The 16442-nt window shown below is 39.5% G+C and overlaps 1 protein-coding gene across 3 annotated transcripts; it reads left to right on the forward strand.

Annotated features, from left to right (window-relative positions):
• The first annotated feature begins 1901 nt into the window (after positions 1–1901).
• On the forward strand, positions 1902–16034 carry MTFR2 (mitochondrial fission regulator 2). Of its 3 annotated transcripts, XM_019420493.2 has the most exons (8): positions 1902–3681; positions 4111–4216; positions 4316–4432; positions 9408–9512; positions 9965–10077; positions 10997–11232; positions 12613–12970; positions 15634–16034. In XM_019420493.2, exons 3-8 carry the CDS (start codon positions 4370–4372, stop codon positions 15839–15841), a joined length of 1083 nt encoding a protein of 360 aa, XP_019276038.2. In that variant the 5' UTR covers positions 1902–3681; positions 4111–4216; positions 4316–4369; the 3' UTR covers positions 15842–16034. The 3 variants fall into 3 exon arrangements, with proteins under 3 accessions (XP_019276038.2, XP_019276037.2, XP_053760431.1); XM_019420492.2 differs by lacking the exon at positions 4111–4216; XM_053904456.1 differs by lacking the exon at positions 1902–3681 and having other exon boundaries at positions 3695–4216.
• The last annotated feature ends 408 nt before the right edge of the window (positions 16035–16442 follow it).

Here is a 16442-nt window from a genome sequence, read left to right on the forward strand (position 1 = left end):
TCAAGGCATTCCTATTTGTGAACGTAAGATTGTATCAGAAAACAGAGTACAGAGTCTATGAAGTCATATGAATCTTCCAAAAAAAAAAAATGGAACCAGAAAAAAAAAGCAGCAGTTCACCTTTCTGCCTTTAGAGTGGTCTAGCTATAGTAAACTATTTTTGTTCAAACATAGTATGAGTAGTTATAGACACATAAGACCTTTGGATTCATACACTAAGCATAACTTAGTTTTTCTTTTGTATAAATTTTTTAAAGGCTCAAGTAAAAAGAAATCCTGCTTTTAGACTATAAACATTTAACTTTGGTTTTATAATTTTAATGTAACACTACAAGTAAATAGCAATTTATAGTATAGATATTACTACAGGTTAAATAGACCTAGAAATATAGTTAATAGGTCTCTTATATTAACTTTTAATTGTCAATACAAAGCACATTTTTAGAATTTAATTTGAAATATGATTTTAGTATCGGAAAATTTTGGTCTAATTGCTCTCAAATATTTAAAATTTTTGAATAAATAATTGTAAAGGTTTAATGAATTTTAAGAGGTGTTTAATCTTTTAAATAGCTCTGGTTGGTTTAAGTGTACTGTATTAGCACTACCCCTGAGAGGCTTCAAGCATAGGCAGAATAGAAAGAAAAAGGGCCTAAATATTTTTCTTTTTGAAATGTAAAATTTAAGTGAACTTTCTGGGTTAGCACATCTCAATGTGGAGATCACATTTACATATGAACCCTTATGGTTAACATTGGAGAGGCTATTTCCTACTTTGGTAGAAGGTTAATTTGTATTCTTTCCCACTGTTTAAGATAACTACAGTAACTTGAGTTTATCACCAAAAACAAACTTAGGCTTGTGGCATAGGCTAATGGGGCTCTGCTGGGTATTTGGCAAAATTGAGTATACACATCTTTCTAGCCTTTGTCTAAACCAGCCCTCAGCCTTTCACCTTTCGTTTATTCACTGAAAAAGTATGCCTGGCAATGGGTGTAAAGGTGAATAAAACATTCTTGGTGTTGGGGATCCAGAACATAGTATGATGATTATCTATAAAGTGTTAGTAGTTCTGGAAAAATACATTTGGATGGCAAAACCAAATACCTATGGACAGCTTTTGGAATTAAACTAGGTGATGAACCTCCAAATATCAAATGGGGAAAACCATCAACCTGCCTGGTATTGGTTTCTATGTGAGAAGGAAGAGTTGGGGTAGGGTCTGGCAGACTTGAGAAAAGGAGAATCTCAAATTACTCAACTGAAACTTGGATTTTGTCCTCTCCATAGTGAGTGCAAGGTACCCAAAGGAAGGATTGGAGAGACTGGGACAATTTTCCCCAGTGAACTCTCAAAACACCAGCCAAGACAAGACTCCCTTTTAAGGACAGGACTGGACCCCACACTGAGAAGAAAGTAGCAAAAGTATAATCATTGAGTGTAGAGACCATAGGAGAGGGCTTAGATCAAACTGGGGGAGGGGAACACAATCAGGAAAATCTTAGAAAGCAAGCCACCGTATTTCTGAACATTACTCAAAAACAACAGAAAAGGTAACTAAAGTCAAAAAAGCTTTCCTGAATCTTGCATCATTCTAAAAGGCCAAGAAAATAATTTCATGTAAACACGAGCAATTGAAAAATACTGTCAAATCTCAAAAGGTTATCAAGATGTGGTATGTATGAGTGCTTTCGTAAACAAAATGGAGGAAAGATCTCTGAAGAATGTTAGGGGTAAGTTGTCAGCAAAACATTCATGGAGGGTGTAGTGTGCATGGTGAAGGTAGCTTTAGTGCTGGTTCCTATTCTAATATTCTCCGAGGAAGTGTTGGTCTGGCTGTAATATGTGCTGATTGATATCAGACTGGAAAGGGAGGTGGCTACTTATGAGGGCAAAGGGAAAGGACAAGGTACTTGAAGAAATTGTGACTCACTGATTCCAAGTAAGGTGGCTGACCCATTTGCCTTCACTTATACCTTGTCCAACAGCCTCTTCTGCCTTTTCATCCTTAACCTAGTGTGGACTACTGGGATATTCTGCCAGTTACTTAGTTATAGATCATTTCTGATGTCTGTTTTCTTTTGTCCCATATCCAGTTATCTTACTCAAGTATTGATTGTTCATTATATATAATAGACACTTTCTAAGAATTTTTAAATTTTATTTTTTTAAAGTAAGCTCTACACCCAATGCGTCTGAACTCCTGACCCCTCATGAGATCAAGAGTTGCATGCTCCACCAACTGAGCCAGACAGGCGTCCCATATACTAGGCACTTTTCTAAAGCGCACTAGAGAAGCAGCATGGTTCAAGCCAAAAGTACCTGTTCTAGAGATTACAGTCTAGTTTGGCGATAGCGGTAGCATGAATATACGTGGTGATAAGTGCTATAAAGAAAAGAGTGGAAAGAGATGGGGTTTAAAAATGCTCAGGGATAGCCTCTCTGACGTCTCTACGAGAATGTAATCTGCAGGAGGGTGAGGACCTTACTGGTCTTGCCCGTTACTGCATTTCCCATGCTTAGAATAGTGCCTGGCACGTAACACTCCGTATTGAATGAGTAAATGTGGACCATAGAGAAATTAGTTCAAAATACCCCATTTTTAAAAATTTTATTTTAATGTAGGTCAGCAGCAGGCACAGTTGATCTTAAATTGTCATGTCATTCCAGTGCATCCTTGGCTGAAGTAGGAATAAAAGATGTTGCTCTGTCTTACGAAGCCAGTAAAACCCAGACCAGAATTAAAAATGGGTATCACTTGATAGGATTTAGTCCTTACTTAACAATACTCGGCCAGGTTAACATCCGGTCCATATTTGATAGCCTGGATAACCAGGAGCGTTTGGTGAGTGAACATAGTAAGTACTGCAAAGGTGCACATCCTTCGAAGACTGCTTAGGTTCTGCTAATCCCATAAGCAGATAATGTTTGAAATGATCAGACAATAAATAGCGACTTCAAGGGAAGAGGAGAGCGCGGCCCCGCTTAGCGTCTGGGTGTATAGGGGACGACACTGCGAAAAGGGACGAATTCCGGATCGCGGGCCTGGCTCAAGACCCTTAATAGCTTCATGACACCGTGTGGTAGACACCAGTAGTTTAGCATGGAGGAACCTAAGGACGCGTCAGGAGCTTGCGTCACCATTTTCGCACCGCCCTCCCGTTCCACCTGCTGTCTCTAGGCTATTATTGGTTGCCTCGCGGAAGGCCCGCCCCCTAGAGGAAGAAGGAACTATCCCAGTAGCCGGCCCAAATAACCGTAACTGGCCTGACGTCATAACGCAGCCAATCAGAAGCACATTTGTTTAGGCTTGTCCAATGAGCTCGGAAACTGGCTTGGCCCGCGGAGTTTGATTTTCGTTCAAGGACGCGGAAGTTGTGCCAGGCCTCGGGGCGAGCAGCAAGGTGGGTGGGAGACCGGAGGTAAGGGCCAAGCACCCTGCGGAGTTACCCAGGTTGAGGGAAGGGGTTTCGGTGTCCAGCCCCGGGTCGGTGGGGGGCGTCGTTACCGTCTGTGGCTTGCAAACCGAGGCGCGCGGGCGGACACGAGTCGACGTCCGAGCGCTCCGGTACCAGGACGGGCACACGTAGGGCGTCGCTGACTGCGGATTCGAGGCAGCGTTTCTTAACGACCGCAGCTTGGTGTTCCGGTGGTTGCTCGCAGGCTTGGCTTCGGAGGAAGGTGAGCAAGGCGATCATTCTGGGTTAGGAGAGCCCCTGAGGAAGCTTGCGGCCAAGGCGACTGACACCACCGGGGCTAGTCTCGGCCTGTTACTTAGTTGGGTGACTGAGTCACGTCGCGTATCTGGGGTCCAAATTCCTTGCCTTTAAAATGAGCGAGGGGGATGGATGGTACCCTATTCGTTTGTGAGGAAGAGCCGCTGTTCATTTGTTAAAGCGGTGGGTCGGCCCCCTGCCTGCCTTCAGGAGCTGAACTCATCCCTCTCCTCAACCCAGAGCTTCCAGGAGAGCGGGGACTTCGCTGTCGCAGCTAACCTACAGGCTTCCCTGCTAAGTGTCCAATTTATTGTTGGTTGATATTTATTAAGGCTGAAACATCTTATGAACTTTTAGTGCAATTTAACTGATAAATTGAAATTTCCTTTATCAGCCCTTCCCCACGTCTTCATTCCTCTCTCTCTTTGACTTCCTTCAAAATACTGCTGGCCAAAAGAGATTAGTTGATGGTGTAATGTGAAACGAAAGGATTCCTCCAGGTTACTTACTACAGTTTGGTGGCAATCGTGTTTTTTGTTTTTTGTTTTGTTTTGGTTTTTTGGTCAAGAGTAATATTTTCTAAATTGTTTTTCCGGAAGGTATCAAGAAACTGATAATGTTTCCTTGAATTCGCTTATGTATTTGTTTCATCAATGTCACTCATACTGAATATCTTAAGAGAGATGCTGGAATATTTCGGTGTTCCCATAGACCAGGTAAATGTCTTTTAATGGATTTGAATGAACCTGTTGTATTTGTTGCTGGGTCTTACTTTGAAAATGATCTATATATATGTAAACATTTAATTTAAGGCAAGATTGTTACTTTTCAGGTGTAACAAAGCTGAGTTTGCAATAGTGTACCTTAGGTAGTTTGCGTTAAAAAAAAAGGGATAAAATTAAGGGCGCCTGGCTGGCTCAGTCGGAAGAGCATGTGACTCTTGATCTCCAGGTTGTAAGTTGTGGATTCAAGCCCCAAGTTGGGTGTAGAGTTTACTTAAAAAAAAGGGTGGGGGGAGGGGGTGGGAGGAGGGGGAGGATAAGATTATTAGCAACCTATTTACTAGGTAGGTCAAATGCCAGCAAAAGGTGCACATGCAGCAAAATATAGATATGACCTTCACAGGTAAAATATATTTTAATTATCCAGTGGTTTTATTTAAAGTAATTTAAGTTTGATATTTGGGTATATAATGGCAAGTTATAGCTCAACAAATTCAGAATAAATCTGGAGAGAGGATGACTTAGGCCTAAGAAGTACAAGCACATCCAATTTTCTCTACTTATGGAGCATTACCATATCCAACACAATATGCTTGGTTCTTTGGGTGATATAGAACAATACGCGATCTTGTATTCATACTGCTTAAAATACAACATGACAAATAAAAACATACAGATAACTATAATACAAGATTGAATATAAGAAAGAATAGTTGGGGAGTTTATAGAATGGGCAAATCATTGCTATTTGTTGGGGTGAATTAGAAGAGAATAGCCAAGGACACTTTCAAGATTTTAAACAAAAGTAAGTTGAAGAGTGGTTATAAATTATAAATAGGCAATTATTATATTATAAATAGGCAATTCAGTATGAGGAACTAGTTTGAATCAGGAGGTGAAGTGAGCCAGATGTGCTGTTGGATTACATAAATACAAATATCCTACAGATAGAGAAATAGTTCTAGAATGTAGGAAAAAGAGATTTCAGATTTGTGGTTATCTGCATTCTTTTGATATTTGAATTCGGGGACTTTGGTGACATAATGGAAGATGTTGGGTGTTACTGATGCATTTTGAATTTCAAGAATACATTGAAGATAATGAGGACTGAATAGTAGTTAAAGATTTGCTTATTATTGGATTATTGATACCTTTAAGGATTTGTGTAGGTGGAGTGGTGGCTGTAGTGTAGTTTGAAGAATAACTAAGGAAGGGTAGTGGCATCAGCAACTTTCTTTTGAAAAGTTTGTGAAAAGAGATCAAGAGCCATCAACTTGAAGGAGTAGGATCGACATTTTTTTTTTTTTCCAGTGTTAGAGATAACTTCCTGTTTGCAAGCATTGGAGAAGAACCTCATAGATAGGAAAAAAAAGTTAAAAATTCAAATGAAAGAGCGAGTGATGGAGCAATGTCCTGGAGAAGGTAGCTGGGCAAGGAATATAAATAATAAGTCTTGGAAAGAAGACAGACAGTTGAGTAGGGTAAAAGTGAGAGATGGTGGAGAGGTTTGGAATGGAGAGAAATAAAAATCGAGGTATGTTAAGTTGGAGTCCTTGGTTTTCTCAGTAAGAGCAGAGTCAAGGCTTCTGCCAGGTAATAAAAATGGTGGCTTTGGGGATTTCAGAGATTGGTGATTGCTTTGGGCAAGACAGTAGAGAACAACACATGCTCTGAAGAGGTCGCAGAATATACCTGTGCAGAATACCCAGCTGAAGTCAGCATGGATTTGTAGTCTTTCTAAATATTGTTGTTTTTGTAATTTATTTTCTCCAGCTAAGAGTAGTTGGGGTAATTTATCCATTAGTAATATGAGAACACATAATATCGAGAGGATGAGCACTTTTTGAGTGGTAATGAACCTATCACTGAAACAACTCTGCTTGGTAGGAAAGTCACATCAGTAAAGTCCGGGTCGCCTGGGGGGCTCAGTCTGTTAAGCATCCAACTTCAGCTCAGGTCATGATCTCACCGTTTGTGAGTTCAAGTCCTGCATTGGGCTCTCTGCTGTCAGCACAGAGCCTGCTTCAGATCCTCTGTCTCCCAGTCTCTCTCTGCCCTTCCCCTGCTCATACTCTCCCTCTCTCTCTTTCAAAAGTAAAATAAACACTTGGGGCTCCTGGAAGGCTCAGTTGATTGAGCATCCAACTTTGGCTCGGGTCATAATCAACATCTTGCGGGTTCGAGCCCCGCATCTGGTTCTGTGCTGACAGCTCAGAGCCTGGAGCCTGCTTCAGATTCTGTGTCTCCCTCTCTCTCTCTGCCCTTCCCTTGCTCTGTCTGTCTGTCTCTCTCTCAAAAATAAATGAACATAAATTAATTTTACCTCTTTCTACTTTTTCAGATGTAGCTACTAGAAAATTTGTCTTACATATCTGGTTTGTGTTTTTTTTCTTTTGGAGAATATGTACTTCTGAAGTGATTGTAGGTGTAGGTGATTGTGATTTATGGTTAAGGACTACTACCCTATAGGATTGAAAAGGAACATAAACACATCTCTGTCCCTGGAGTTGACAGTCTTAATGGAGCAGAGGGAACACTGCAAATGAAACAAAGTTACGTGTAGTTAGGTATCCTGTTGTGTGGTGCTCCTTGGAACTGATTTAGGAATTTAGAGCCTAGGAAGCTCCCGAAAGCAGAGTCAAATTTGTAGAGGAGTGTGAATCTGACATTAGAAGACAGGTAAAAACAGCTGGTGCCAGGGCTGGAGGTAGAGTGGTGCCCTTTGGGCACATGCGTAAGTGCTTGGCAATTAGGATAACATTGGCTTGTCTTCGAGACCATGAGGAAAATTGCTATACGCAAAAGAGCTCGTGTTATTAACGTAGTGAGTGGGTAATTCAGTCGGATAGATAGAACTGGGCCAAGTGGCAGAGGACTTTTCAGAGTGACTGGAGAATAATACAGAATACATGGAGGATGTTGTGGAGACTGAGATCGCAGAATTGATGGAAGCTTATGAGGCCAGTAGATGTAATCTGTTTAAAAAGATTTTTCAAATTTTTTATTAAACATTAAACAGAGAGCACAAGTGGGGGAGGGCAGAGAGAGAGAGGGAGACACAGAATCTGAAGCAGGCTCCAGGCTCCGAGCTGTCAGCACAGAGCCCGACACGGGGCTCGAACTCACAAACCGCGACATCATGACCCCAAGCTGAAGTTGGACACTTCACTGACTGAGCCACCCAGGCACCCTATGATGTAATCAGTTTAATGTTTTAATGTTTCCTCTACTTTCAAATAGTAAGGTTCTGAGCTCAGGTGTTTGGATGTGATCGGATACATTCAGAATCTTACTATTTGAAAGTAGAGGAATGGCATTTTCTGTGCCAGTGGCTTCCGGATCTTCCTCTCTAGCCCCAGTTTTTCTCAACTAGTCAAATGGCTTTAATTTTTACCTATCATGTATTCTGTCTGCTGATGATTCCCAAATCCATCTAAATCCCAGATTTGTTTCCTGAGTTCTAGAACTGTATGTCCATTTCCAAGAAGATGCTGTTAGGATGCTACCTACGTCTGTTGCTTGTAATAAACTCTCCTTGTTACGGGATCTTAGGAAAAATGAAAAGTCCAAGTTTTAATGCTTTTTGAAGAAAGTGCTTTCTTTGTCTTGAAATCTCTGCCAAAAGCAGAAATATTATGTCATATTTTTGAGGAGGCTTCTGTGGGAATTGTTTACACCAATCTGGAAAGCCCAAGCCAAAAGACAAGATGTTACTTGAATTATAGTAGCGTATTTCATTTCTATCATCTTTTTAAGAACTGACTTCTGGCAGATATAGTTCACTGTAAGTAAAGAATTCTTAAATTGTCTAGTGCCGGATTAGTTTATTCCCCCTCTTTATTTCACCTTTGAAAGGAATTACATAAGTGCACTCTGTATTACCTCATTGTTTGAGAAACTGAAATTGTCAATTTTTGACTGGGCCAAAAGATATGTTTAGCTGGGAGGAGAGGAGGCAATTTTTCTGGATAAAGTTCCGTAAAGTATTTTGTCACTATCAGAAATAGGACAAAAATGAATTTGTGGTCCTTTTTTTTTTTTTTTTAATGTTTATTTATTTTTGAGAGAGAGAAACAGAACATGAGCAGGAGAGGGGCAAAGGGAGAGGGGGACACAGAATCCGAAGCAGGCTCCAGGCCCTGAGCTGTCAACATGGAGCCCGACGTGGGTCTCGAAGGCACGAACTGGGAGATCATGACCTAAGCTGAAGTTGGATGTTTAACCAAATGAGCCACCCAGGTGCCCCTGTGGTGCTTTCTTAAAAGACCTTTCTTTCTGGAATATTACACATGTTAACTCCCATCCTTTTTTTTTTTTTTTTTTTTTTTTCTTTTTAGGACAAATATGAATAAAGTTTAATTTTTTTTTTTTTAAGTTTATTTATTTAGAGAACTAGCAGGGGCAGGGGAGGCAGAGAGACAGAGACAGAGAGAGCGAGAGAGAGAAGAGAGAGAGAGAATCTCAAGCAGGCTCTGAGCTTAGCACAGAGCTGGACAGGGGTTCCGTCTCAGGACTCTGAGATCATGACCTGAGCCAAAATCAAGAGCTGGATGCTTAACAGACTGAGCCACCCAGGTGCCCCAAAGTTTAATTCTTTGAAGAAAATACTTTGAGTATGCCCTTCTGTATTTTCTTTTCAAAATAAGTGTTAGTGCATCCTTTACATCTACTTTTCTTCATGGATATATAAACATGCTTTAACAGAATAGTTTTTTAAATTTTTTAACATTTATTTATTTTTGGGAGACAGAGAGTGACGGAGCATGAGCATGGGAGGGGCAGAGAGAGGGGAAGACACAGAATCTGTAGCAGGCTCCACGCTCTGAGCTGTCAGCACAGAGCCAGACGCGGGGCTCAAACTCGAAAACCACGAGATCATGACCTGAGCCGAAGTTGGACGCTTAACCGACTGAGCCACCCAGGCGCCCCTAACAGAGTAGTTTTTAAACAATGTTCTATGTGTAAATAGGTTTTGCAGATTAGAGAAAATAAAGACTATGGATCAACTCGGAGTATTGTTCGTCTTATTGGGAAAATTCTTCCTCTAGAACCTTGTCCCAGGCCTAATTTTGAGGTAAGTCAGTCAACATGCATTGTTTAAGCACTATGTATACAATAATCCCAGGTACTTCTAGAGATAGAGTAGAACAAAAGAAGAACTGTTTCCTGAAAGCCAAAAACGTCTTGCATGTTTTTGTGTTTATTTCTTTAAGTAATTACATTCAAAGATGGGCAGACACAAAGCAACACCTGAATAGCTTATTTTATTCTTCTAGTTTGTGTTTTATGATAGATGACATTAACCAGGGTAGAGAATATTGCTACATGTTTAGACTTTAGATAACATTTTCCTCAGTATTTTTTGCCCCGCTAACAGGTGCATGTTTTTCTATTGCATATCCTTTTTCCTCTTAACTCAGGGATTTTTAATTTAGGCAATTTCCATGGGCATGCATGTGTTCTACCCCCTGCCCCCCACCCCAGCAAAGCTCTGACTTTTTTTTTTCTTCCCCTTTTTTACTTTAGTTGATCCCTCTATTGAACTCTGTAGACCCTGGTAACTATGGATCTGTAGTTCCATCTTTTGCTGATACTTTGCGTGTGGCAAATGATGAAGAAGGCAGTTATCTCAGATTTCGGTAATTTTACATACTTCCTGTGGAAGGTGGGATATGGGCTGTAATCTTAATTCTTGCACGTGTTGAAGTTCGATCATACTAATTGAATCTTGTGTCTGTCTACTGCCCTGTGACCTACTAATATCTTCCTAATAAGGATGACATTTTTATTTCCCATTTCTCTTAATGTAGGCCTAGGAAGGAATGATATTAAAAGGGTGTCAAAATCATTATGTCCATTTTTAGGAGAAAGCTGTTTCCTATGCTAGATACCATATTTGGTTATTTTTTACATATTTAGCCAAAACTTAAATAGTGTTTACTGTGTACCAGGCAACGATGTTAAATAAATATATTTGAAATTTGAATGTGTTACTGTTCGGGAGTACTAACTTAGTGTTAGTATATTCAGATATAGGCTATAAACACAATAAGGGTCAATTATCCAAATATTCTGGCTAAATTTATTATGTATCAAAGTGGTTTATCTATTTAAAAAAAATTAGAATACCATAAACTTAACCCTGACATAATGCTTAGTACAAGGCCATTCAGTACCCATATATTCAGAGTATGTAGAATTTCTAAGTAAATCAACTTTATTTCTAAATAAATCAATTTGTACTGTGTTTAAACCAATTAGGTAGAACAGTTACAAGACAATTATTTTTGTTTTACAGTCTAAAAGCAAGACTTGTTCCTTCATTCACTGACCACTTATTGGTCACTTATTAAAGGCAACTGTTCTGTTCTAGATATTGAGAATACAAAGTTACATAAGCTGTTGTGCTTGTCCTCAGTGAGTCTGGAGACAATGATGAGATAAAGAGAGCTACTCTGATTTTTGTTTTTGTGTCTTCATTCCTCTTTGTCTGAAAGAATTTATTTCTTTGGGGAAATTCCACCTTCGCCCTCAGTTTTTCCTTCCTTCTACCCACAGAAATAGCATATGGAAAAATGAAGAAGAGAAGAAAATGGAATTTTTCCATCCTTTGCCACCAGTTTGGAACCCATTGCTGCCTGCTCCAAGACAGAATAAACGAACCAAAAACGATGGGCCTGTAAATGAAGCTGCAGTTAAAAAAATAGCTGCCCTCGAAGATGAGCTGACTTTTCTTCGCACTCAGATCGCTGCAATTGTGCAAATGCAGGAACTGAAAAACCGTGCAAACGCTGGTGAGTGCCATGCTGCATTCTGTCTTAGTTAGATGGTGCTCACCTACCATTTCATTTCAGTCAGTACGGTCCCAAATGAGAGCATCAGATGCTAATGTGTCTTGTGAATGACATTAAATATGTCGAGGATATCGTGGGTGTAATATTGCTACGTCTGATGTTTATGTAGAATAAATGGAGACACATTTGCGGTGAGGGGCATGGCTTTGGTTCCAGCTGTACTGCTGTAGATTGTACTTTTGTATTGAAAAGCTGTTTTCTAAGTAAACTTTTCTAACTCTTCAGAAAAGCATCGATATTTATGAGGAAGAATATATTAATTTGAAAGAAGATGAATATAAGGTCTTCATGTATTTGTAGTTTGAAGTTATTGCTGCTGTTCTTTCACTAAATTCAGGTTGAATAATGTTTTCCAGATGATCCTTTTCTAAATTTTTAGAGATGTGACTGGTTTTTTTAAATTTTTTTTTTTCAACGTTTTTTATTTATTTTTGGGACAGAGAGAGACAGAGCATGAACGGGGGAGGGGCAGAGAGAGAGGGAGACACAGAATCGGAAACAGGCTCCAGGCTCCGAGCCATCAGCCCAGAGCCCGACGCGGGGCTTGAACTCACGGACCGCGAGATCGTGACCTGGCTGAAGTCGGATGCTTAACCGACTGCGCCACCCAGGCGCCCCAAGATGTGACTGGTTTTAAACAACATACACCCACATGCATAATATATACATGTATCTGTACACATCCATATACACACATATAATTTATATATAACATGAAATGTTTATACAGTATTGTATATTTATGTATTTTATGCATAAATATTATACATATTGATATATAATAATAGCAATTAAAATGAAATATACACACACATTATTTTTAAGCAGTCGTGTTAAAAAGTCTTTTGGGAGCAAATCTGTTGTGAAAAAGTTAAGTACTCAGTATCCGTCCTAGGCCTTGCCTGGAAAATATATGCTTGGGCATTTCTACAGTGTCATCATAGAGTGAATATACCAGTTTGAATGTTTCTAACTACGAATTGTTGATTGTGTTTTAGCTTTTTGAAATAGAGGATGAAATTCAGACTGTATGTTAATTACTGAAAAAGCACTTTTTGATTTCTTTTTAAAATGCATTCTTACCCTTCCTCCCTTTAAAGGCCTACCCAGAAAATCCTAATTGGATTAAAAATAAGCTTATTCTTTGGTTTGACTCTTATAAAAATTACTAAGCAGATGGGATTGCTTCTTTTTCCTGGCCACCATGTCATTATTTTAGTAGCATTACTGAAATTGTTCCTTTTTTGTTTCTAATTAGTGTTATGTGTTATGTTGGAGAGAATTTTGCATGATTTTTTCAACAGACTACTTTGTTTTTAGGCCTCTTTGACTTGAACAGCGAACCTAGCAGTTTGGGACAAAGGCCATCGCCAGGAACTGCTGAACTGAGTGTCAAACCAGATCCATTTTCAAGTTCAGTGTTCTTCCCTCCACCTGCTCCTCCTCCTCCAGTGCCCCCTCAGCTTTCTTCTCCGCAACGTCCATGTTCACTCACATGGCCAGGAACTAATAATACATGTAACTCAGATAACTCAGCAAGTGAAGTGAAAAGACAGCAGTTAGGTGATAGTAAGACTAATGACAGTCATCGTTCGAAAAGCCAGGAAAATAAAGATGTTCCGAATATGTTGGACATTCTAAAGGATATGAATAAGGTTAAGCTCCGTGCTGTGGAACGGTATGTTATCATAACTTGAGAAATGAATCAAAATTCTATTAGTGATGTTGTAATGATTTATTATATTTATCAAAGTAAACATAGACAGGTCTTCTCTCTGATTCTTCTTCACTCCAAACACTTCTCCCAGAAAGAATCATTTTCAATTTTTTTTTACTGTTTCTTTTAGTGTCTTATCTCCATATTTTTGGAACAGTGTACTACTTCCTTTTGCTATTTCTTGATATTTTAACTATATTTCCGCTTGTTAAAACTCAGGAGTACATCCTTTCAGACATTCTACCGCCTAACATGTACGCATAAATACACTTCTTATTCTATCTTCCCAATATAGTTAAATCCATCGTCTTTACTTAAATCAGTATTCAGAATTTACATCCTTATAACAGTAAACATTCACAGGTAAGCCATTTCCTTATGCTATGATTACATTTTACTTGTTGAATAATTTTATTTTTTATTGCAGCTAATAATTGTCTCTCTGAGTTTCTTTCTTTTTCGTTTTAAAATAATTTCCCCTGTAGGAGCTCTCTGTTTGCTCTACTGTCTTGTTCCCCCAAGCCTGCTGCATTGTTGCCATGCCAAGGATTTCCTTGGCCATCATTATGGCATTCTCTACCCTGTCTCTTGTGTTGCCTCACCCATTTCTTGGGTGTCCTATCTTCCCATACCTTTCTGAGAAAGGGTCTATAAGGCTTTGCAGGTCTGAAAATTATTATTTTATTCTAACACTTCATTGCTAGTTTGGCTGGGTATACAATAGGCAGAAAACCATTTTTCCACAGAATTTTGAAGACATCGTTCCATCAGTTTTTAGCTTCTGTTCCTGTGGAGAAGCTGATGTCATTCTCATTCCTGGCTATGTATCAAATCTATTTTCCTTATTCTTGAAACATTTAAGATCTTCTCTTTAGTCCTGATTTGAAATTTCATGACGATGTTCCCTGGAGAGTTCCTTTTTTAATTTCTTATGCTGGGCACTTGGGGACTCAGTCTTGAGTTTTACATTTTATTCAGTGTGTAGACTTTTCCTCAGTCCCTTCAGGGGAGCCCCTTCAGGAAGGCAGCTCACCCTCCACTATCTTCACTGTCTTCCAGTGTTTTGTTGCAATTCTTACCCACTCTCTCGTAATTTCTTTGTCTTTGTGGGTATGTATCTTTTTAATTTCTTTACTGTCATTTTAGTAGGATTTCACAGAGATCTGCCATGTTCATCTGGAAATCCCTCAATGAGGTTTTTAGTGAGAAAATATATTTTCTGTATAATAGTGTTAGGGCAGACACATCATTTCATTATTAATGAGGGTATGATTTGACCTTTGTGTGAGGAAGCTGATACAGAGAAAAATGTGGCTGAATGTGCACACTTGTTCCAGCCAGAGGGCTTATTGGCATCACCGGGCCCAGTCAGTGTAAGACGGTGACTGACTGTTACCATAACTGGAGACACAGCTAGGAGGCTGGTAGAGTCTCCCTTCCACCCCCAGTATCTCATTTTTCTACAACTAACCGTGCATTATACATTACTACAGAGTCAGATAAGATTTGCCACATCTTCACAGTTACAGTCACTGTTCGTGTTCTCTGCCTTCTCTCTTGTTACTGTGAATGAAATGCCATTGCTCATGCCCAGGCTCGCCCCTTGGTCACTAGGTCTCCTTTTCTCTTATCTTCTCAAGGATTTTACCTAAAATTATCCCTTCTGTCTTCTACATCATCAAATTTTTCTTCTCTACTTTATTCTCCCCATACCTGAGTATTTACCATCTTCAAAACATGTATATCCCCAGCTATTATTATTTCTCTGCTTCTCTTTCTGATATAAATTCTTCTCATCAGAACTTTGTTTGCATTTCTCACCGCCTTCTTCTACCCACTGTAATATGGTCTCTGTCCCCATCACTCCACTGAAAACTGTGCTTTGTCAAGGTCACCAGTAACGCTGGTACTAAATCTAATGGTCAATTCTTATTGTTCCTCTTACCTGACGTCTTGGCAGTATTTGGTACTGTCTGTGGTCCCTTCCTCCTTGGAACACTTTCTTCCTTTGGCTCAGACCTCAGTCCCCTTCTCTCTGTATCCACATTGTTTCCTTTGGTGATCTCACCTAGTCCTATGGCTTAATGAAAACCTGTTCTGCCCTAAGTCTTTTGCATCTCAGTAAAGGCAACAACACCATCATCTAGTTGTTCAGTCTAAACATCTAGGAACCAGACTTCCTGGTTTCTTGGTTTTCTTTTTTTTTTTTCTTCTTTTTTTAATGTTTATTTTTTTGTGGGGGAGAGAGGGAGAGAGAGGTGGGGGGCTGGAGGGCAGGCAGGTAGAGAGAGATGGAGCACAGAATCTGAAGCAGGTTCCAAGCTCTGAGCTGTCAGCACAGAGCCCTACATGGGGCTTGAACCCACGAACTGTGAGATCATGACCTGAGCCGAAGTCAGACGCTCAACTGACTGAGCCACCCGGGTGCCCCATCGGTTTCTTGGTTTTCTAATTCCTAATTCATTGTGCCTTCCAGATTCCTTATTCCTTGGCAAAAATTTTCAATCTCTTGAAGAATAATTAGATTGTAATTTATTATGCTTGTATTTCTGGCATGTTTGTCAACAAGGAGCTTAAATTAATTACACAAGGCTTTAATTCAATTTTTTTTTTTTTTTAAATAGGTCACCTGGAGGTAGACCCATTCATAAGAGGAAAAGACAAGATTCACACTGGGATCCAGTGTCTTTAATATCCCATGCACTTAAGCAGAAATTTGCATTCCAAGAAGATGATTCCTTTGAGAAAGAAAATAGGTCTTGGGAGTCTTCTCCATTTTCTAGTCCAGAAACTTCAAGAGTGAGCTATAATAACGTAAAGTTAATTTTTTAATTTTTCAAAAGCGTATTGTCCATGATGTATCTCTGCCTTCAAGTTCTCTTGAAGTTCTTGCGCAGAATGGACCATACAGTTATTTGCTGGTACTGCTAACGTTTCTGTTGTCTCTGTTAACTTTTACATGCTCCTTTTTTGCTTGTACCTTACTATGAATTTTTTTTAAATAAAACACTTGATTTGAAAAATACTTGTGCATAAGTTTATAAAGGCTTGTCCTGTCCTGGACGGGTGCTAACTTGATGTTGCTGTCTGCTGTATGAACGAAGTCTGAAACTTAAGTACTCCAGTATTTTTCTCAGGCGAATATAAAGACTGGATTATTTAGTTAAATAGAATGTTAACAGTGCTCTTTGAAAAGCAAATGGGATCATAATTACCTTCAATGACAATGCTTCTTGGTTGCTTAAAAGGACATTTTCTATATTTATATTTGACCCTTGAAATTGCTCCTTATTTGAAGTCTCTTTGATTTAGACATAGCTTTAATTTGGGGGTTGGTTTTCCCATATCACAGCTCAGTTGAGGTAGTAGGTACAGAAGAATAAGCCTTCGGAATGAGAGGGTTGGGAGGGAGGCTGGGGTCTAACGGCAGGTG

The sequence above is a fragment of the Panthera pardus genome, unplaced genomic scaffold (assembly GCF_024362965.1).
Source record: "Panthera pardus isolate Hobbes unplaced genomic scaffold, ASM2436296v1 HiC_scaffold_17, whole genome shotgun sequence".
NCBI classification, from domain to species: domain Eukaryota; kingdom Metazoa; phylum Chordata; class Mammalia; order Carnivora; family Felidae; genus Panthera; species Panthera pardus.